At 39.5% G+C, this 24,690-nt stretch overlaps 1 protein-coding gene across 1 annotated transcript in view; it reads left to right on the plus strand.

The window, feature by feature from the left end:
• Positions 1 to 337: 337 nt before the first annotated feature.
• LOC144523968 (inactive N-acetylated-alpha-linked acidic dipeptidase-like protein 2) overlaps positions 338 to 24,690 on the plus strand; it is a 196,854-nt gene continuing 172,501 nt past the window's right edge. Inside the window, exon 1 of the mRNA XM_078259939.1 lies at positions 338 to 569. Within this exon, the coding sequence (XP_078116065.1) occupies positions 338 to 569 (232 nt within the window). The remainder of the gene's footprint in view (positions 570 to 24,690) is intronic.

Below are 24,690 nucleotides of genomic sequence, written 5' to 3' on the forward strand. Positions count from 1 at the left end.
CAGATATCAAAAAGATATGTCCACACAGTAGGCGTAGCGGGAGCAGCATATTAGCAGAGCAGCAGCTTTTAAACAGGATACATGCAGGAACATTATTGATTGTAGGTAACCTGCATTTTGGCAGTCCTCAGAGCCAAATGCACAATTATGCATCAACGCAGAGAAAAAATGACTAAAAAACACAGGTGAAGTGCCTCCTGTGTAAACATTAGGGATGCACCGAATCCAGGATTCGGGTTCGGATTCGGCCGAATATTGGGCTTTTTGATGGGGTTCGGTTTCTGGTCGACGTAATATAGGTGGACCGTTCAATGCAGTAGGCTGTCAGAAAGTGAAAATGGAACTCGTGAGCAGAAAAGGCGCCGTCCAGCAGCATCCCCAGCCAAAAGAAGGCGACCCAAGCCGAGCCACACGCCCAACCCGCAATGCCGACCTGTCCCGCGGTGGCAAGGACCCCAATCAACACGCAACATCGCCGCTGCCAAAACACCTGCGCATGAAACATCCGAAAGAATACGAGCCGCGCATGAAGGAATCCACAGACAGCAGCCAAAACACAGCAACCCCAGGTACGGCAAAGGAAGGACAGTCAAAGCTAAAAACTTGTGTTAATCAGACAGTGCCTCTCCCAGGCTAACGGCCTTCTGCTCGTTAGCTAACGTTAGCTTTCTAATTTCACCCACCCAACATGCCGTCATACACTGGTTAGCAAAAATTTGCCAAACAAAATTGTCACTCATCTGGCGATAGCGGTGTGCTTTCCTACGGTGTGAAACTATTTTAGAGGCTGTGGACATTGTTTATTTCATTAATATGTTTACTGTGTTAATGGACTGAGGATGGGAGTAAGATTCAGTATTCGGTTTCGGATTCGGCAGAATCTTAACCAGTGGATTCGGTATTCGGCCGAACCCCAAAAATCGGGATTTGGTGCATCCCTAGTAAACATGCTGTCTGTTTATGTGTCTTGGGACAATCAAGAAAGCAACGTGTAAATGCAACCAAAGAGCACTACAAACTGTTTTTGCAATCTGATTGCCTAAATCACCTTAGTTTAGTTTAAGAAGTGTTCTACCCAGATGCTTAAAATATGTTGATGCATCCGTCTTTGTAAAATTAGATTAGATTCAACTTTATTGTCATTTAGCAGAGTACAGAGCCAATGAAATGCAGTTGACATCCAACCAGACGTGCAAAAGTAGCATTAAATACCAAAGTGCAGGTTGAGTACAGTATTCTGTGCAGTTATGTAGATGGTAGAGATTAATTATGTACAACAGTGTATAGTTAGATAAATACAGCTTTTCCAGATTACATTACGAGTAAATGCAAACAGGTAAACAATGCAGAAGTAAAAAGTAAACAGTGCTAGACAGTAGAGATGGTCCGATACCATTTTTTGCTTCCCGATACCGATTCTGATACCTGAACTTGCGTATCGGCACCTGAACAATCCCAGAAAATAAACATCATTGATATAGACTACACTGAAGTACATTAAAATAAGTAATCTTTCTTCCTGACAAGTTAAAGTGACATTAAGAAAGGGCCCCTAGTCATATAGAAGCTACAGTATAAGGTGCTGTTTGATTGATCAGCCCAGAGAAGCTGTTCCATCCTGAAGTCTAAATGGGGTGATAATGGTTCAGGTAGCAGGTTTGAGCAACTACAAATGCCATCTAACTTCATATCTTGGCTTTATTTACACAAGGCTGTTCACCAGCATGTAAATTATCTTATCATATTTGCAAGGCCAACCCCTCAGTAGTAACTACAGAAATGTCTTGTCATCTTGGAGAATAAAAGTTTCCATTCTCCATCCGTGGTATAGAATAAATCATCTGACGGCAACAAGTGAAACTTCATGGTAGGACTGGCCATCTGCATAGTGTATAAAATGTAAAATATCCCAGCTTGAACAGACAAGAAAGAGCAAGCAACAGCAGGAATAAATAAAAGTGTTGATGGGGTTTTTGCTGAGCGTGTATATGTACTGCTCAGTCAACAATGGACTTCATTACGAGGATAGACACTCCGAGATCTGTGGTTACAGCACAGTGGGTACCAGTCATATGCTCTGTGTCTGTGTGTATGTGTGGGTGTTTTTATGAGTGCATTTACTGCATGTGGCCCCTGTTTTTGTGATGGTGATTTTCCATTTGAATTTAAATCAACATGAATGAGAGAGCCTTACAGTAGTCTCGCAATTTGAGATATAATAATTTGCTCTTATCAGTGTAACATACAGTGGCCGACAGGGGCAAACGCACTGCAACTTAATGAAACACGCAAATAAACAAAACACAAGCAAATTAAGAAAACATCTTCATTAATTTGACAACACATGCGCAGCTGGAGAACTTCTGTTGCGTAATCTGGATGCAGCATTTTTTTTTTGCATTTGTTTTCGGGGATTGTGTGCTTTTCTTTAGCATCGTTTCTGTTTTTTGGGTTGTGTATTTGCAGTGCGTTTGCTAAATACTGTCAAATTAATGAAGATGTTTTCTTAATTTGCTTGTTTTGTCTATTTGCGTGTGTTTCATTAAGTTGCAGTGCGTTTGCCCCTGTCGGCCACCGAAGTAACGCCGTGTAAATCCCCACCAATCGGTCCCAAAACATCCCAGTCAGATTGTAAATGCCGTAAACATGTTCTTTGTAAATCTTTAAAATCATTCCTTGAAAGAACCAAGCAGGCCTGCCTTATTGCAGAATCCACATTTTCTTCAAAACCTGCCCTGTCATTTTCTGTCTTTTTTGTTGTTTCCCGAAGCGAATGGATTTTGAAAATGGCAGGCAATTATGCTGGAATTGTTCTGGCAGGCCACCAAGGTGAGAGAAGAGAGATAGAAAAATAGCAGTTGTTGCATTTTAATAGGGGTGGTGATGTCACAGCATTGCACACCTTGATGTGAGAACTGTAGAGTCTGCTGGGAGACTGAGTTTGGTGACTGTTCCTTGTGACTACAAAGCAACTGCCATTTTGGAGAGGGCTGGGGTTGCATGGAATGGCAACTGGTTCATTTCCCAACAACTCCAGTTTAATTTGCAAAAATGAACAAGTGCATGTTGAGTTGGATCCCTAAATGGTCATTTTGTAAATTATGGTCCCATTTATTTTAAAATAGAAGATAAAGCAGGGGATGCTTTAGGGCGTGGCTACACGCTGACCTGTCAATCATGATAGAGGCTTAGCAATACGTATCCATGGCCCTGTAAACATTAAAATAGATTGTAAAATGTTTTTGGGTGTTGCCCATGTTTTCATCTAACACTTTAACCCACTCACTGTGTGTTTTCACTTCATCAAAGGTAATTGGAACATTTTGGTTGCCAGAAAATGTCTTGATCAGCGTTCTGCCAACCAAGCTAGGTAGCTGGTGCTAGCAATAGCTGGTAACTGAAGAGAAAGTCAGCCGATTTCCAATGAGCTCTGTGTACTGTCATACATGCAGATGAATGGCACCAGTAGCTGGAGGTCAATGGAGGCAGCAAAACTCCACTGGATGACTTGTGTTGTGAAGGGTTAAAAATTGGCAACTTTTCCCTCTTTAGCGTTTAGCTTAGGATAGTGCCATTGAAACCATACACAACACTGGCTTAGACACGTCATCCTCCCCACCTTCGCCGTTTTGTCCAAATATTGTCAGTCCTGGCTCTAAAATACCAAGATGGCGACAACAAAAATGCCAACTGCTGGCTTCAAAGCGGCAGTCCACAAACCAGTGGGTGATTCTACGTCCATTATTTTTACATTACATTACATTGATGTGTTTTATCTGTCTTTAACTGAGTCAACTGTGAGTGTAGCTTGGCTATACAACAAGAATAGATTCCTATGGTGATCATCATTGTCTCTAGAGATTTCTTAAACCAGCCCTCCAGCATAGCCACGCATATCTGCTGTTGATTCATAAGACCAGTATGTTGCAAATGTTTGTGACTTCACCAAGTAACCACTACTTATGCTACTTCCAGTGGATCAGTTGCAATAAAGCTCACAGAAGTAAAGAACATATACATTAGCAGAAGATATATAGGTTATACTGCAGTATTGGAGAGTTCCAATACTACTTTTTCACTATGACATCTGAATCACTAAAAGTCCAGATAACACTCCATGGTGTTGTCACCTCGGGTCTCGGTTCACTTGATGGAACATCTCATCGGAGCATTTGATAATTAATGACATAACTTCATCAGTGCCCACTAGGGGTGGTACGGTTCACAAAATCCACGGTTTGGTTTGTATCACGGTTTTAGGGTCACGGTTTTCGGTTCTGTATGTTTCTTGTTATTTTTTCTTTTTTAACACTCCAGAAATATACTCCAGCATATGATATATAGCTAAAATTAGCATATTGAATGCATGTTGCACAATACATGCACACAGTGGCAGTTATATCTATTGTTTTATTTCCGCTGTCATCATAGGTAACATGAAATCCAAAATGTTCCCACACACCAGACTATATACGACGCTAGCACATCCTCCAACTCCGGGCAGCCTTCCTTATCTCTCCCACTTACAATTTCTGCATGTGACGTGATCTGCAGCACTCCACACTCCACCTGAGGAGCGGTCAGCTCGGTGCCTCTCAAAATCTGACGAAAATCTTTTAAACTGACCTTTGTCAATCAAAAAAACAGACAGATTCAGCAACTGTATGGGCTATTTCTCGCTTAAAATGTTTTCAGAAACACTTTCCGGTGAACTATTTTCGTAAAATATGAGATCATATTCAGAACGAAACTGCATTAGAGTCTGTTTGGAAATTCGGGAGCAGCAAGAACCACGTGACGCGTTCGTCCAATCAGCTGCCATGTGTTGCGTTCGTCGCGCTCATCCCCCTCGTCGTTTATATACTGTCTATGGCCGTTTCCAGTAAGTGTTTTAACATAGGTGTCGAAAGTGGGCACTACGGCAGTAAGTGGTTAGTGCACATTAACTTAGTGTACTGACGAACCGTGCGACGCACACACGCTCCGAACCCAGACATGAGAACTGAGAGGTTCGGATGTTTTTTCATGAACTGTACCACCCCTAGTGCCCACAGGTTAAATTGTTATCACCAATGTAATTATCATGATCACTCATTAGGAAACTCATTTCAGTGTTAAGAAATGTCATCGACACAGGCATTGCAGCCCAGAGCTGACATCACTGTGGGTGGACATGGAATCAGTGCTGGTATTGATGTGATTGTAGCAGGTAAACATGACAAAAATGTCATCCTCACAGATCATAGCGTCACTACTGCTGGTAGAGACATGAAGTCAGAGGGTGGAAACATCATCACCAGGAGTCAAAATATCATCACAGTCATCACTGAACTTAAGAATCTTATCATGCTTTGTAGAAAAGTAATCAATCAAGGTAGAAAAATAAAAACTTTATCGGCATGCCACTTAAAAAAAAAAAGAATGACAGAGTGCTTTTAAATGCAAATAACAATGCACAATAATAAAAGAACAAAGGACTATGAAAGATTGCTAAAGCACAAAAAGATAAAAGCAGAAAATGATATAAAATAAAACAAAATATTTCATAAAAAAACAGCAAAACACTGTAAAAATGTATGATTGCCCCCCCCCCCAATCCATTAGGCTAGAGTGCTTTCAATCTGACAATTGTGATTTCCATTTGATCAGAGCACTGTCACTTGGCTGCCTGTTCTGCCAATTGTCCCCGTCCTTGTCACATGACCAATTTATTTCCATGATGACTATCCAAAATTCTGATACCATGGAACTAGCACTGGAATTTAAAAAGAAAAGTGGCAGACTGACCCTATAGAAAATGTGTATTGCATTTGGATATACTATTTGTTTAAAATGAAAACAAGTGAAATTAATAATGCTGTTTCATTTTGCAAAATTGTGTTGTTCTATCCTATCCAATATTTCTTTTTAAAAATTATTTTTTGGGCTTTTCTGCCTTTAACTTTTGACAGGACAACTAGGTGAGGGAGGGGGAAGACATGCAGGAAATTGTCAAAGGTTGGAGTTGAACTCTGGACCTCTGCATTGAGGCATAAGCCACTCAGTACATGTGCATCTGCTCTACCACCAAGCCAACCCAGCCACGTATTTCCTATATTTCTAAGCAGATTTTCTATGCTGTATTCTAATAATTCTAAAAATGCAAGGGTTGAAACTCATTTATACTTTATTTGCAGAAGAATGAACAAAAAGCTTGAGTCAGAGATACATTTGTCAGTGTCTTAATCAACCAATATATCAGCATTTTCTACTGTTAGGGGCCAGTGCATGTCAACTAGCTGTCACACCAAAAAAACATTTAAAAGCAAAATCAAGGAAGACCTCCACTTCCACCATTACATCTCCTCAATATTCTGACACTTTTGTGAGTGCAAAACTGTGGTGCAAGAGACCATTTGTCTGATCCAGGGCTCAGATTTGTTATAAAGCTAAAAGGCAGTATAACAGTGAGGATTTGCTCACTGCTCTAATTTCTCTGTTTGGCCCTTTACTTCACTGCCTTCCATTCACACACAGACACACATGCACATGAGCATACAGAACACACAGCTTGTTGGAGTTTAATGGATTTTTACAAACCAGTACTTGGATTGTCACAGTCTAATAAGTTTGAGTGCAGTTAATTGTATTTTCGTCTCTGAGTGTGCGTACCTCAGTGTGTATCTGAGTCAGGAGGATAAGGACAGAGCTGTAGTATCCCTTGTGAGTCTGAGTTACCTGCCTCATTACCATGCCTCAGTCTTTGCCTGAATTCTCACCTTGTATGTAAATTAGTGGAGGAGAGGAGAGAGCAGTTGAAGCCAGGTACTGTACCAGCCAACTGTTTCTGCTCTGCTACAGACAGCCAAAATCCACCATTCTTTCCCCAATACAAAAACACATTGCGACATTAAGCTCAAGCTAATTTAATGGGTTTGGTTACAGTCTAGTCTGCAGCATAACATGTTTCTCTATGTGTGTAAGGACTATGCTTACCGGTGATGTGTTAGAGGGTAGTGCCATAAACGCAGAGATCCCACACATACATACACTCACTTCTACTCCACACATAAATGTTTCCACTAATTTATATTGGCTGTTTAGCCAGCATGAGTGTAGCTTGACATCCTAATTAAAAATGGGATAGTCCTGATTGTCAATCCTCTGTCCTTGTCACCATTATAAGACTTAAAGGGTAACTTTTTTTTTTAAAACTGGACCCTATTTTCCTTTGTTTTTGTGTCTAAGTGACTGATGCGAACAACAATCTTTGACACTGGTCCAGTATTAAGCGAGATCACTGCAGTTGGCAGCGGCGAAACAAGCTACAATGTAAGTTAATAGGGCAATTGTCCAACCTTCACAAAAGTGCTTGTTTTTCCACTGACAGACTCAGTATAGATTAGAATATTCTAAGTGTCTGACAACATTATGGGAAGGATCCCTTCAGAGATAGACCTTTAAAACCTCTTTGAGACCTTTCTGTTTAACCAGAAACAGCTCTGAAGTCGCTAGCGCTAAACCCACCAGACTATTTAATAAAAAGCAATACTTTTAGCGTGTATAGAGCCAACATATTTTCACATATTTACACAAAACTAGAGTTGTGATGGTTGGAAAACTGGAAAGACAACCCAAAACGGCTTTTCATAGTTTTATTTTGTTTGTTGACTTTGAATGAAGTATATTGTATAATGAAGGCTAATCACCTGCTATGAGCCAGGCTACACTAAATTGACCTAGAAACCAGAGGTATTCTGTCTTAAGCTCAACCCATCTGGGAAGGTAATACTAGAAATAGTTGATCCTTTAATATATTCAGAAGCTGTATCATTTTTCAGTTTTCATTTACTTTTATTTGGTTTGTCATTGATTTGGAAATTGGCCAAAGTGGCCATGGATGGATTTTGAAAAGTCATAAAGACATAAGTGACTTTCTGCCTGTGATTTTAGTTTAATACACTGACTTTTACTGGGAAATTTCTGTCTCATTTCTCAAGGCTTTGAAGGATTTAGCCAAGACCATGGCCCAGAAAAAAACTTTTTAATGCATGTTTAGATGTTACTGAGTTTGACATCTTATTTCCACATGAATAAGATGTACTCATCACTGCAGTGGGTATTTCTTTGCTCATGGGATGCATTTGTGATTCACTAACATGGTCTGATTCACCAGGGTGGGTTTTAACATGCTTTCCTGCACATGCTAAGACACTTTGGGGAAAGTCTTTCTACATAAGGTTTTGAACTTCTCTTTAACTGGGTCAAGTGACTATAAATGCAGTCTGATTTACAGTTGAAGCTCCAGAGAGGATTTGTACATTAACTGAACACTGTACAGTCTTGACATCACCTTGTCTATGCCATTATAGCTATTTTACATTGTATGCTGCTATATTGATTCCACAAAAGCTTTTTCTGGTGTTTTTAGGTTTTGTAATTTGTGAATATGTCTCACAAAAGATTTGGATGACATTCTACAAAGGTCCTGGATCAGTATCAAGTACATATTTAGCCCACTAAGCCTGGCTGAACAGCCAACATTTAGCAACAGGAGGTTTTCCAGACACATACCTTTTTTTTTTACAAACCACATGGGTATCACTTTACAAAGAATGCCACACAATTTGAGTAGTTACCAGGAAACAAATGAGGATTGAATGAGTAACTAACTGTTAGTGAACCATTCAACCTATTCTCATGAACGTATGAAAACTTATGCACAACAATTCCAATAATACTGACTGGTTAGGTATGGCGACAAGTTGACTGTCAGGCGGCGACGTGACAGTTAAGTTTAGGCACATAAATGACAAGTTAAGATTAGAAAGAAGTTTATGGTTTGGGTTAAAACACCGGTCTGCTTTATGTAGTTCTATTGGAACATAGTCAGTTTCAGCAAATATGACAGAAAGTTAGTTTTATAAGTCTTACCTACTGCATCTTGAAGTAGTACTCCCGGGACACAAACACCCGTTTCCTGGTTGAGGGTCTTGTGTTTTCCCTTGTTGTGCACGATATATCGGCAATCACGTTGGTATCAGACCAATGACCAAAACTGTCAAGATGTCAACAACCGATGATTATTACTAGCTGCAGTTATGTGTGTCAGGGCAGCGCTGGTATGTGTTTTTAATTTTTTTGCCAACGCGGAGTTTGCAAGTGCACTATGCAATACTTGCAAGGTGGAAGTAATGCAAGGAGGACGCCATGTCAAATCCTTCAACACCACCAATTTGATCAGGTATATGAAGAACCGCCATCCAGGAGTTCACAAACAATATCAGGAGCAAGCTACTAGCAAGCAGCCTAAACGCAAACAGTGGCAGCGCACATGTTGGCGAAAGTGTGGAGAGAGAGGAAAAAAAGAAAGAGGGAGGTGTGTGTCGGTGAATATTAAGTTAGCTGTGAACGTAGCAGTGCAGTCTGTGTATGGTTTTTCTGTTGGTAGATACATGCTACTACTCCACAAGACCCAAGCTAAGTTCCCGTGTCTTGCTTGCTAGCTGCTGGTTAAAAAAAAAAAAAGTGAAGGGCAGGGTTGCCAGGTCTGTAAGACAAAACCAGCCCTATGGGCAATCAAACCTTCCCAACACCAGAACTCAAAATAGTCTCCTGCCAAAACATATTACACCAACCCTTAACTGGTTTAAAAGTCCAACAGCATTACTAAGGTAAAATGTATTGTCATATCTACAGAGTAACACCATACATGTTTAGTGTACCAGCATTAAAAGCAGTTTTCCCTAAAGCTATTTCACCTGGGTCCTAAATTTGCCTTGTGTAATTAGATTATCATTAATAAAAAAATAAAAAAATAAAAAATCTCGGAACATGTACGCCAATTCACTGATGCATAAACTAACCCGTTTTATTGTAAAGTGTGTACTAGTCTGTTTGCTGCCTCTGCTAGTGAGACAGGTGCTGGGCACGTCGTGTGTGTCCGAGTCTGGTCTACGCAAACAGCGGACTAAAAAATTTGACCCGCTGCAATACTTAAGTAGCCCAATTGGCAACCCTGATGAAGGGTTTAGAGTTAGCCCTAGGGTTTAGCCACAGCGTTAGCGAAAACTTCAGCACAGGCTCACTTAAGGTGGGCTGGCTTTAAGGTGGACCAGCTATTCTCATTTTAGTGACAAGCCGTGTCTCCAAGTTTTGCTTTAGTGATAATTTCCTCGCCAAACCAGGGAAAACCCTGATAGTCATAAAACTTAAACATTTCGTTTTTTGTTCCTTAGTTATTGATCTATGATCCAAACTTGTTTACAGATGTGAGTTAAACTGGACTTTGATTAAGTTATACACCTGACAGAAGTAGAACAGGAGACTGTGTTCTCGACACATTGAATATCCAGTATCGTAAATCCCTAGTTTTTCCCCTCAACTTCTTCTGGGACACAAACCGTTAAGGGGGAACCCAAAATGCAGACAGTACTGAGAGCCAGGAGAGTAAATGATTACATGGTTTATTAGAATGTACTCAAGAGTGCAAAGTCCAGATTTTCAGGGGCAGAGCCGAGTAATCCGAAAAGAAGCGCGGCAGAGCAGGCTTGTGGCTGGATCCAGGGTAAGGGATTTCTGGTCTTGAGAGAGTCCAATACGGGTCCTTGGCAGGAGTGGAGTGGTGGCAGGAGTCAGGTCCAAACGGCAAACTGATGCCACAAGAAACAGGATTCGAGGTCGAAAAATATGTAGAACTAACAAAGCAAAAGTTGGCTGGAACAACACTAATTGTGAAACCAGAGGCAGCGGGCCTGACAAAAACCATTCCCCAGCTTGAAAGCCCTGTGTTAATTGCCCCATCCATCTACCCAGACCTCCTCCATAGGTGTATTTTTCACGGTCTTAAACATCCGGTTGTCACGAAGGTAAGTAGCGAGGCTTGGACCCAAATGCAGTTCAGTACAGAAAACAGAGTTTATTAGCAAAAACTTATAAGTGGTTCCAAAAGCACGCAGGCCAGGAAGTGAGGAAGCCAGGAATGAGCAGGCACACACACAGTACCCCACTCAAAAAACTCAACAAAAAACTTGACACCACTGAACAGCAGCACATACACAGACAGAACGTAATGATCCCACAAGACACAAAGGAAACACAGAGACTAAATACACAGGTTAATGAGGAAACGAGGGACAGGTGACACTAGGGCTTGGGAACAGGTGAAACACATCAGACAATCACAAGGGCGGGAAAACCAAAAGACAGGAAGTAAAACTAGACAAGACTAGGGAGAAAAGACTTGATACAGGGACTAGACGTGACACCGGTCACTGTGTTAAAAGTAATAAATGCGTGACGTACATAGGAATTGCAGTGCATTACTTTTAGTACTTTTATATGTATTATATAGCTACAATGTGGTTCATAAGAACAGCCTAATTCATTAATAAGTAACTTATTATCACATTTTTGTAGTTAATGATTAGGTATTGATTAGTTAATCGAGAATTGAGTAAGGTACAAATCCGAAACGACTTGATGATTGATGAATCATTAAAAAGTCTTTCCTTAATAATTGCTGATAGATGACTATATATTTTATTGATAATGAGAACAGACTGGCAGATCCTATATTAATGAATCATTAAGTACTGATTAGATCTTGAATATCTGTGAATCGATCACACTGACCACTTTCTTCATGAGTCTTTAACTCTGAACTAGTAACAAATACTAGACTAAACTGGTAACAAATCATCCATTACTAATTACTAATAAACTTGGGTTGTGCCAAGGGCCTCGCGCCTCTGAGGGCCTCGCGTCTGGTTTGTAATCATGCAGTTTGTTTTTTTTCTTCCCAAAAGGAACAGCTAAAGCACTTCAAACACTTTGCTTCCTTAGAAAGATTGAAGGAACTTTCTCTAACTGTGAGATTGGGCTCAGGATCCTGACTATACCAGTAACTGTGGCATCAGGAGAGCGAAGCTTTTCAAAACTGAAATTGATTAAAAACTATTTGTGCACCTTCATGTGGCAGGACAGACTATGTTGGCTCGCCCTGCTATCTATTGAAAAGGATGTTACATTGAAGCTGGATTACAAGGACTGTATTGCTGAGTTTGCGGCCAAGAAGGTAAGGAAAGTGACTTTCACTTAATCCAGTATGGTAAATTGGACGCTACGTGTGAATATAAAGTGACATGCAGCTGAGCTGTCATCTGTTGGTCAGACGGCCCAATATTCTGACAGCTCAATAGTCCGTTATCCCCAAAATACATAAACTCTGTGGAGTTTTTTTTACCCTTAATATTTGATGTATTTTGACATGCAAACCATGTGTCTTTGTTTCAGCAAAAGCAAAGGTATGTGCAATTAAAATAAAGCAAATCTCTCTGTGACAGTGCCTTTCAGCCTATCTATTTTGACACGTAGGCCTATTTCAGCACACGAGAACACACACACACACACACACACACACACACACACACACACACACACACACACACACACATAGGATCATGACTATATAGATGTCGGAATTATGGGCAGACCCTGTGCGGGTTGACTGTGATTCTTGTGCGTACATCACGGTGTATGTCAATGAGCAGGGCCTCGCACATTAAGTTCGTCGCACAGGGCCACCCCCCCATATATATATATATATATATATATATATATATATATATATATATATATATATATATAATAAATATATGTAATAAATATTATTAACCTTTTTCCAGCACTTTAATCCAAAGACTGTTGACTCCATCACGTTAGCAGATCTATAACGTTGCGTTGGTTAGCCTTAGCATGTTTACAGTTAGCAAATGATTTTTACCTGCAGGGACTGTAATAAATAATCATTAGCTACTAAATTTGATTAGGAGTTACTTATTAACTAATGGTACACTAAAAGTTAGTATCTCATTCGTTCCTCATTTGTTCCCAGGTAACTACTATTTTGTGGCTCTTTATGTAAAGTGTTACCATCATATATGTATATAATGAATCAACTGCCTCAATCAGCACTTCCTAATATTGCTCCAAATCCAGTAGCATTTTGTGTTAATATGAATGTTTTTTTCCCAGACCCAGAATCCTCAGTACAAGGTTGTTAAAAGTAATTTTTTTTGTCAAACTGTAGTACATGTGTAGTAAGAACACAATCTGTACCGTCACAGGACATGTACTGTATGTGTGCATGACATGATTAGACATCATTAGTCTTGCATTGTTAGCATTCTGTTTTTGTGTGTAAAAAGCAGGCAGCCAACATAAATATGTCTTAAAATCAAGACATAATGAGGATCTGTTTGGATTTTTCTTTGGATTTGTACCTAACCACTGTTAGGTAGGAAGGGCCTTTCTGTTTAGAGTTTGCTGTTCCTGTATGGATTTCTTGCCACAGTGCAAAGACCTGCACGTTAGGTTAATTGTCCACACTCACTTGGCTGTTGTGTGAATGTGAGTGTGAATGATTGTCTGTCTATATGTGTCGGTCCTGATCAGGGATAGGCTCCAGGAATATGCTCCAGACATATACGGCCTACAGGATATATTTTTGCCCTGCACAGATATTAAATATGTATGATGTGTAGATACCTAATGATTCAACCAATAATTTTCTTACAAAGCTGACCTTTTTACTGTGCATCCAAGGTTATAGTAGCCATTATTTTACCATGGAAATATGTATTCATTTGATAGGGCTTCTGTCAACAAGTAATAATAATAATAATGAACAATATTAATAATAATAATAATAATAATGATAATAATACATTTATTTTATATAGTTCTTTAAAAGGTAGGCCTACTCAATGGCACTCTACATAAAAACAAAGACAGAAAAAGTAAAATCAGTAACATTGTCCTAAATACAACAATACAACAACAACAGTGATTACGTTTACATGCACATAATATTCAGTTTTTTGCCCTAATTTTGAAAAAGACGATATTCCAACTAAGCTGTTTACCTGGCAAATGAAAGTGAATATTCCACTAATATTCCCATTTACATGTAGCTGCACAAAATACATTTTTTTGTTCAAGCATTTTTTTTGTTGGACCATGCGAACACAGCCTCCCTCTTTTATTCCTTCAACCAGCCTCTTGAAAAGGTCGGCGTAGCGATGTGTGCGCATATCCAAAAACCTGTTGATATCCAAGTCTTTTATGATGTTTAAAAGTAGCTGTGTTTCTCCTTCTTATCGGGTCTGTAGCCTTGCAAACTGTTGGCTGGTTGGTTTGTGTACAGCAACCATAGCAACGCACAGAGCTGAGCATAAGCCATAAACAGGCAAGAGGCCGTAAACCGCTGTATACATGTCCAAAGTATGCATCTAAAACCCAAATAATGCCGGAATATCCCACATGTCTTAATCGGAAAATGCTGTAATCGGAATATCCAACCAAAATATATTGAGGTGATGAAGGCTTGGATGAGTGGTTCAGTGGATGAGAGGGAGGGGCGAAGACAGGCATTGCTTTTGAGATGGAAGAAAGCAGTTTTTGTAATGTAGTAAATGTGGCGTTCGAAGGATAGAGTGTATTGACACCATGGTTATGGATGTGTGTGGAAGCAGGAATACTGGAGCCAACGATGCAGAGGCAGAAATTGTGGCAGGGTGTTGAGGGATTTGGGGCTGATGATGAGGATTTCAGATTTGTCATAGTTGAGTTTGAGGATGATAGCTTGCATTCCGCTTTTTATATTTGTGAGGCAGTTTGTGAGGGCGGAGTGAGTGGGGGCAGTAATAATATTTGGTAGAAATGTAGAGCTTGGTGTTGTTGGCATAACAGTTGAAATGGAGGCCATGTTGGGGCATGACGTGAGCCAGGGGAAGCATGTAGAGGATGAAGAGGGGACCAAGCACTGAACCATAAATGCTATATTTAATGTTGAACCTAGATCTAGATTCAGGTGATGCAGGGGTAGGCCGTGCTCCAGGATTTGTCTTTATGTCCTGACAGACCCACTCCAAATCCATATTTTTGTACTGAATCTAAGTTTGTTTATTAATATTAATATTCGAATATATTCAAATATTTATTAATAATATTTTGACCATTAAATGCCTTTAGTAAGACTTATATTGGTATAAGTTGTATATGTTCTGTCCACCAGAGGGCAGTGTATCAGTCAATGTCAATAGTCAGGCAATTATGTTTTCAGAAGAAAAACACATTGCCCCAACAGTTTTTTTTTTTTTTCTTTTTATGAAAAGTCAAACCCTGGATTAAACACAAACAGTAGCCTATGCTTTCGACAGGAATTTCGGAGCTTTCACCGTAGCCTACGTAAGTGGTCTGATGTTCATACTTGTGCGCTGGTGTGTGCGTCGAGGCGGCGTGGGTGTGTGTGTGTGTGGGGAGTGTGTGTTGTGAGAGAGTGACGGTGATTACCGCTAGCTTTAGAGCGAGTAGCGACTCTAGAGTCATAGCGAGAGAAACAAATCGTCTCCCCTGTGTTTTCTGACCACGGTGGGGAATCTGGAGCAGGAAAAGTTAACCCTCTCCTTGATTTCACGTTGTTCATGGAGAAAGAGAATCAGGAAATGAGTCGGGGGAAATGCGCTACCAAGCCGCGGACGAGCGACGTGCGTCGCCGCGACGTGTAGTTACATTTTCAAATGTGTGAAAAAGCCTCGGAATCTGAATTGAAAACAAGGTTTACAAGCAAACACATTTACAAAAAATAATTTCCATAACAGGTTTGAAATTCGAATATTAAGGGCTGCCTAATATTCGTTCGAATATTGTTATTTTTTTAAATATTCAAATTACATTCGAATAACGAAGTTCGGAGTCAAAGCCCTATTTAACATGTGGGAATTCAAATTTGTGTTCTTAAACCATGCCCTGTGTTCACATTTGAAGGAAAATGTTATCGTACTCTTGTGTGCATTTGCGTGTGTGTGTGTTTGAAAGACAGACAGGTTTTGTTTAAGGTCAAATTCCATGGCTGATCCACACAATGTGCAGCGGGGCTGTGGTGCATCAGTGACATGTGTCATATCCTATTTGTTTTCATAATGTCAGGTTGAAGGAGCATCAATCCAGTCTAAAAGGTCAATAGTTCAAAATCCACTTTCAATTTAAAGTTTAGAGAGAATGCGTGCTGTAAACTGTTTTAAAGAAAAATGTATACTTACATAAACAGAAGAGAGACAAAGACTACCATTAATATGAATTACAGCACAATCTCACATGGTGATTGTTGTGTTATATAAGGATAAAATGTACTGTGTTATATCAAAGCACACTCATTACTATAGTGTGCTGTGTAACGCCATGAAATTAGTTCTCCTCGTGTATATTTTAGTAATCCAGCCAACTAAAGGTAGATATATAGGTGATATATTACCATACAGGGCTCGAAATAATTTTTGGTGCATGAAACCTGCACCAAAAATAATTTTACTACACCACTACATTACTACATTTGGTGTATTTGCGGCCGGATCAGAACATAAGAAATCCAACATCAACCGCTGCAACGTATTCCTTTTAATGTGAAGAAATGTGTTACAATGTAATTTGAGCTGACTTTCCCTTTAATTTCTTCTGAAAAACTGCACAGTTAAATACCTTCAGATTTTGCATGGTCATAGTCAGAGTCATCCTGAACAGGATTGCATTGACAATTTCAGCAAACCTCTGAAGGAAAAAATGTATTTCCATTTTATAAGAGTTTTAAAAATAGGCCATTTTAAATTTTGGGGCTGGGTGGTATGGCCTTAAATTTATATCACGGTATAATCTGAAGCACAGATGGTAACAGTACATATTATGGTATATTTGTTTTTCTTTAAACTACAATATAATTGCTTCAGAAGAGACACTGGTATCGCAACTGCATGGCAGCTATTACTGTACTCTTAGCTGTATTACAAGGACATATTTCACACACATTTCTCAAACACTGCAGCACTATCCCATCCTCTTTCTAGAGGAAGAATGTCGGAGAAATGGCTGAGTAGAGGTCTGAATGGTTATACTGTAGAAACACAGTGAGCTGCCGGGCGACAACAACACAGTGTGTGTGTGTGTGTGCACGGCTGTTACAGCCAAAAAGCATAATATAAGCACTTTAAGATTATTTTTTGGGCATTTCCACCTTTTAATGGATAGGACAGCAATGGAAGGGAGAGGGAGAAGACATGCAGAAAATCAGCACAGGTCAGACTTGAACCCTGGACCTTCTGCGTCCAGGCAAAAACCTCTTTATATGTGCACCTGCTCTACCAACTGAGCTATCCTGGCCATGTGATAGGAACATTTTGAGCAGAAATCCATTGCACTTTTTTTTTTTTAGATTATTTTTTGGGCATTTTAACCCTTTATTTATATAGGACACCTGAAGACATGAAAGGGGAGAGAGAGGGGAAATGACATGCAGCAAAGGGCCACAGGGCTGAGTTGAACCTGCAGCCGCTGCGTTGAGGGGTAAACCTATATATATATGGGCGCCTGCTGTACCAGGTGAGCTACCCAGGCGCCCAGCTGTTGTACTACAAAGCAAACCTGAAATTGAAACATCAGGACGCACATAATCAACAAGCCTTATTTAATATATGATGTGTAATACATTTTTGATGTAATATGAGTCTCTCCTACCTACCTTTGTTCTTGTTAGATAGAATGTAGATGTCGTTTCACTTAATGAAGATGCAAGGTGGTACAGTGGTTAGGTAGGAAGGGTCTTTCTGTTTAAAGTTTGCTGTTCCTGTATGGATTTCTTCTCACAGTGCACAGAACAGCACGTTAGCTTAATTGTCCATTCTCACTTGGCTGTTGTGTGAATGTGAGTGTGAATGAGTGTCTGTCTAAATGGGTCGGCCCTAATCAGGGATAGGCTCCAGTAATATGCTCCAGACATATACGGCCTACAGGATATATTTTTGCCCTGCACAGATATAAAATATGAATGGATGTGGAGATAACTAAATGATTCAACCACTCATTTTGGTACAAAGCTAGGGAGGGAGGGAGTCCAGAGTAACTAGAAAAGGAGTCAAGTTATTGGTTGCATTTGAAGAAGGAAGTTTTACATCCAAACACAGTAATGATGTTAACACATAAATCAGACGATACACAGGCAATTTAGTGATATCCCTGCAGTTGTGGTCTTGAAATAAAATCCAGAGTCCTCTTCATCCGGGACCGAGACGAGACAGAGTAAAGATGTGGTCAATTCCGAGACGAGACCAAGAACTTCATAAAGTGGTCTTAAGACCAAGACCGGTCTGGAGTACTACCACACTGGCATTGAGACCTGAGAATTACGTGCACAACTCAAATTTTACATGCATGTTGTATTTTAAGCTGCTATATTGACATTGCTATTTTGCCTATGTAGAAGCAAATGACTGCAACTGCTATACAGTTTAGCATCCAGTTTTTCCCTAACGTGAGATACGAATCACGGTCAGTCTATATTATTGGTCAATAAAACTTTAAACATAACTTATTTCAGCAGTCAGTCACTTGTTCAGTTAAGATAGTCAAGCAAATATGACATACTAAAGTGCCAATGTGTATTAATCCACCACTGAAAATGGTCCTAATCAAATGCGCTGTTTCATCAAGGATGGTACCCAGCTTTTTTAGGAAATTACCAAGCTCTTTTAATGGAGTTTTAAGGATTTAATGATAATAAGAAAAATAAATTGGATTTAATGACATAATACCTAACCATCTGATATAATACCTAGAGATCTGGGCCACCACTCTGCTTAAATTCACAAAGATTACACTGTAAGTTCACGTTCATTCTGAAATCTTTAGGTACCCAAAACGATGTAGTACCCAAACTCCTCAACATTTCATATGTTTTATTAAAAATGCATGAATAAGAACTCATCATGGAGAAACTGATGGGAGCATTGGAAAAGGGTTCGATGTTAAGTCCATTTTGACAGTACAGATAAGCGCTCAAGGTGTATGAGCCAGCAAATATGTCAGTCGGATGTTGACACAATCGTACTTTTAATTGGTAATGAGTCGACAAACTAAACAGCATTTTACAGTATCAGCACAGTTTCCACATTCCGGTATGATGGGCGAGGCTAATGGAATGTTTGGTTTCCAAATTGTGATTGGTAAACAGACCCAACAGACAGAATTGATTTCTAGGAATGGATAAACACTCCATGAACATTTAAAATGTATATACTGAATACATTAGGGTAGCCAGGGAAAGTTTCTGATGCAATCTTTGTGCAATGTCACTCTAAATTAAACTGACTTAAATGACATTCTAAAGACATTCCATTAGCAGAAAGCAGTGAATAGAAGAAGATTCCACATGCAAACCCAAAACTAAGAAAAAAAGAAGAAAAAAAAAAACAGCTTAACTTTTTGAATGTCAATCCAATTAATTTTACGCATATTTCATACTTATCCTTATAATGTCTTTGCCATGTTGGCAAAAGCCCATAGCAAGCGTGTGTTTAAAAGTGAGAGAAAGAAAATAAAGGAAATTTAAATTCTAATGTCATGTTCACAATCTGAGCCAAGCCTGTGTTAATGATAATGCTGCACACACAATGCAGACATTGAATTGAATATCCTCCACTGCTTCAGACGAGCATTGTGTGTGCATCTGGGGATAGATTTAGTAGTTTGGAGTGAGCGTCTGGTCTGTTTTCAGTTCTATTCCCGTCTCTGGCCGTGGAATGTTTCATTTAAAAAAGCCAAAAGTCTGTGTTGCTCTCTACTGAAGACATCCCATCCCACTTTTCTCCTTATGTAACACCCAACATCCATCATTTCTTACACCGCTGTGCTAAGAGATGACAAGACAGACACATGTCAATGCTGTGTGAGCTGATGGGAGGGGGTTGTGTTTGTTGCTGAGATGTGACAAGACAGTCAGACATCAAATAAAAGGTTACATGGCCAATCAGCCTCGAACATGGCTGAGAGCTGCCACGACAACAAATCAGCAGTGTTGATGAGGGCTAGTGCTAGAGGTGCTCGATGGGGAGCGTGTTTTTGTGCGTGTGTGTCATTTACCATCAGAACAGATGTGTCTGCTGCCTGTCATTTTGATGTAGACCTACATCAAACTGTTTTCCTTAATGGCTGGTGACAATAATTTGACACGTTCCAACTAAATGCTTTGCTTCTGGTGGGCAGGCGCGCGTTCTGCTGCTGGCTGCGGCTGGCTGCGGCTGTTAGGCCGTTCGTTGTTGTTTTGCTGGAAAAGAAAGTAGGTTCCAAAGTTTTTAGAGTCATTAGTCTTCTTTCTTTTTTTCCCTTTTAGAAAGCATTTGGAATTTCCCTGGCGTAATTTCTGCCCTCACACACTTGCAGAGCATAAATAAACAAAAACTTGGTACAGTCGTTTTGCACAGCTCAGTGCAAATTACAGTGGAAAGTCATTTATCTGGAGCCAGTGGGAATAGAGGCTGTTAAGATGGCTGAGATCCGTTCACTCATTCAAATGCTCACATACTATGAGGCTCGAGTAGATTGTATACCATTTGGTAAACACTTGAGTTTACATAGTACATGGGGAGTCATCTTGCAATTACAATTGATTGACCATATAAACCAGGGTTCTTCAACGTTTTTGTTAAGCCAAGGACCACTTAGCTGAAAGATAAAAAGCTTTTAAAATAAAAAATGTTGGCATACTCATATTTATACATCATGTTAAAATAGCATAGTAAATCCTTAAGCTTATCTGTATCTGTGGATGGCTGCCTTGTGGCTATTTTAGCTGTAGGCCAGTAAGTCCATCATCAATGTTGTGTACTTAAAAAAAAATAAAAAAATAAAAAAAAATATATATATATATATATATATTTTTTTTTTACTAATATATGTTGGATTTATGTTAATGTATATTTTCAAACATAATTATATATATCGGTGGCTCCCCTGCAGCTACTCTGAGGACCCCCTGGGGGTCCCGGACCCCCTGTTGAAGATCTCTGATATAATTTCACCTTTATTTTTATTTATTTTTTTACAGGCAAGTCATTAAGAACAGGTTCTTATTTACAATGGTGGCCTGACAAGTGGCATAGCCATAAACTAAATGTAACAATATTAAAGCGCAGTGCGTAGTTTCTGTCGCCCCATGAGGAATTCTAAGTAATGATAAAACCACTGTTGTTGCATCCACATGATACAAGCCTTACGTGATCGCCCCCCCCCCCCACACACACACACACACACACACACACACACACACACACACACACACACACACACAGTTGCTAGTAGCCAAGGAGGACACTGAGGATTAAAAAAACATGATGGACTCTTCAGAAGAGGTAATTATCTTCACTTGAGTTTCTGCGTTCGAAAGTCGCCAGATGACACAATCTTCTTAACATAGCCATACTGAGAAATACAGAGAGAGTTGTGCTGATTAGCTCTCATTTGGCAATGGACTTGAATGTAACAGATGTTCATTAATATAAAAAATGTTAAGCACTAAAGCTTTAACTTGTTTTTAAGTTTAGTTTTAGATAATTTATTAGCTGTTCTCATGCATACAAGCCATGTCATAAACAGTTCCCATAGGCTACATGTAGTACAAACATATGCATGGTCTTGTACAAGTATTGTCTTGTTATAGTGTCATCTGTGTTGTGAACCAACAAGCATTATATAAAATATGTGTACATGTCTATAAATGTCCCGTGTATTCTAAGCCATTACAATATATTTGCATAACAGTGTGTGTGTTTTTTTAAGGTTGGCTGTGTGTCATTCTGATAAATGAGTTTCTGCTGTTTCTCTTTATTCATTATTAGAATTATACCTATAAGGCATTAATCAAGGATTCCCTTAACCAGTATGCATCTACTTACTACTGCACTTTCCCCCCTGTGAGTTTTTAACGTCCTCAGACTCCCCGGCTGGGTAATTACCAGAGCTTGTAATAAGATGGGGACTGAAACATTTATGTAGTTAAGTTCTTTATGGTAGAACGTGCTGAGGCGACTCATCCACTTTCAATTACAGCTGTGTGCACGTGCATGTATCATCGCTCACGCTTCACACGCACTCACATACATGTATACTTGCCTCCTTGGGAGTGTGAAGCCAACAGGTAATTACTTTGCCACTGTGCTGTCTTCCACAGCAATGTCCCTCTGATCAATACTGGTATTAGCAGCCGGCACTATGGCAGCTCTATACAGTGAAGCTAACTTCCCCACGGCATTCCTATTATAGCTATACAGTAGATTGGGCTCTTACTCTTACTCTCTCTAAGCATCCTTCCTAACAACTTTTTTAATCTAGTATTGTCTTAACTTTTTTTTTTACAGGAGGGTGGTGGTTCTTAAAGCTTTAGTGCATAACTTTTTGATATTAATGAACGTCTGTTACATTCAAGCCATTGCCAAATGAGTTGCTACAAAGCTAATTAAGACAATTAGCTCCACACAACTCTCTATTTCTCAGTATGGCTATGTTCAGAAGATTGTGTCGTTCGGTGACTTTCCCGCGCAGAAATTTGAGTGAAGATAATTACCTCTTCTGAAGAGTCCATTTTTTTTAATCCTCCGTCCCCTCCTTGGCTACTAGCAACTGCGTGGAGGAGGGGTGGAGGCACGTGCACGATAATGGAAGGCTTGAGTCATGTTGACAGTGTTGTCATTACTTAGAATTCCTTATGGGGGAGACAGAAACTACACACTATAGCTTTAAAGTTTCAATGAAAAGACATATGCTCTTGTTTACCAATGTATGGTAATATACTATAATAGACTGATTTCAAGCAATGAATATAACCATGCACCCAGTTGGCAGTTTATAAGGTCCACAAAGCTAAGACAAAAGCAATGCAATATGATATCATATTTACTTATACTTATATTTAGATGAGACAATAAAGACAAACATTGTTACATATAGAAAAAGCAGTGCAACAGAAGTACTGTAAACAGTTACAAACTAAGTTGCAGCTGCTGTTTGTTGCCCTCAACACAAACTGCTACAGCAGATTCAGTATAAAAACAACACAGTAGATAAAACTGACTCTTTACATGTGTATATTGTATACCTAAAATAGAAGTATTTTGAACTAAGTAAAGTGTTGTAACGTGAGCAGTCTATAGTGCTATAGAACGATAAAATCCGAGCGGCAGTTGCTGGTTGTATTTAGCCGCTACAGAGCTCCGGGACCCCGGCTACCAGCGGCAGTTGTTTAGCTGCCAATAGGTGACTGTGAGCCGGCTACAGGCACCACCAGATGACGGTCCTTTCAGGGGCCTTGGCAATGACAGGTAAGTTTTGGCACCAAAACAACTAAGTTTAGGAAAAAGATTGTGGTTTGGATTAAAACACTCCCGAAGAACAAACAAGCTTTCCTGGGCGAAAGTATTTTGTTTGAGCCGCAAAGTGAACTCTGAAAGTTGGAAGCGCTGTATTTTATGTTGACGCCACGTTGTGCTATTACATATGAGATTATTTTTCATTGAACATTAAAGTTCATTAATAAGTGGCATGCCATGGGATGTCATTCTTCAAAAAACATTACCCCCTCTGCTTTGTTCACAAATCGCACCCTGTATATATGTTTACAATATGTAGTTAAACATATGTGACAAGTGAATCCATTCAAAACGCATTCACATCTTTATTGTGTAGGCAACGGTTTCACTTCTGCATTGAAATTTCCCTGTAACTCTACATCGACCACTTTTTGCTCCCTTGTTCCACTCTCCTCTGCTGTCATATTTTTTTTTTATCGGTTGCCAGATTATATGAAGGTCAAGGCCATTTATGCAATTAAATATTTGATATTAAATTTTTTTTTTTTATATTTATATATATATATATATATATATATATAAAAATGAGAACTTAATGAAATGTATAAATGAGAACTTTATGAAACTAAACTGTATTTTTGTAGAATTTGACAACGGTGCTACTTCATCGATCTCTGATCCATCATCTTTGAAATGGCTCGGCAAATACAGCCAATACAACAGCCCTGCGATGATAATAATACTCATACTTTCACACGGGTTATAATGCTCAGTTTTTGTTGATACTTTAGTTTAAGAGAACTGTTGATTCAACTTTATGGTCATTCAGGAAGCTGTTAATCTATGTCGACAACATTTCATTTACGGGATAGTTCCAATTCCAATGGATGTCCCTCATTTTCAGCCGGATGTCCCTCACCTTCCTCTTTCTTTGTGTTGGAACTCTAAACTTGATTTGGTGGATTTATGAGGACTGTACTGCTCCTCAGATCTCTGCAGGGTAAATCCAGACAGCTAGCTAGACTATCTGACCAATCTGAGTTTTCTGTCACAAAACTAAAACAACCTTTGAACGTACATGTTCCACCAAAACAAGTTTCTTCCCGAGGCTATTTTGCAGAGGTACCTGCGTCCAGCGCTTAGTGCCGCCCAAGACGATTGTGATTGGTTTAAAGAAATGCAGAGAGAAAACCAGAGCACGTTTTTCTCCCATCCCGGAATGCTGTGTGGACTAGCCAGACCCTCCTCCGCAGCGCTGTGGAGGAAGGTCTGGCAATGCGAGACTAGGAGGGTGTAGGATTTGTATTGTTGTGTCAAACTGACAGGTGTTTTTAACACTGTGTCCACTATTATTGATATAAATTACTACAATACTGCATACAAAAAGGAATGATGTATGGAACAAAATGTGACAGTTATTTAATACAAGTTGCAGCAAGGGGTACTCCAGACCTCATCACTACATATTTTATTTATTTATACTGTCTACTGAGGAACCAGTATGCATGTATGGATGATCTAT

The sequence above is a fragment of the Sander vitreus genome, chromosome 9 (genome assembly GCF_031162955.1).
Source record: "Sander vitreus isolate 19-12246 chromosome 9, sanVit1, whole genome shotgun sequence".
Classification (NCBI taxonomy): Eukaryota; Metazoa; Chordata; class Actinopteri; order Perciformes; family Percidae; genus Sander; species Sander vitreus.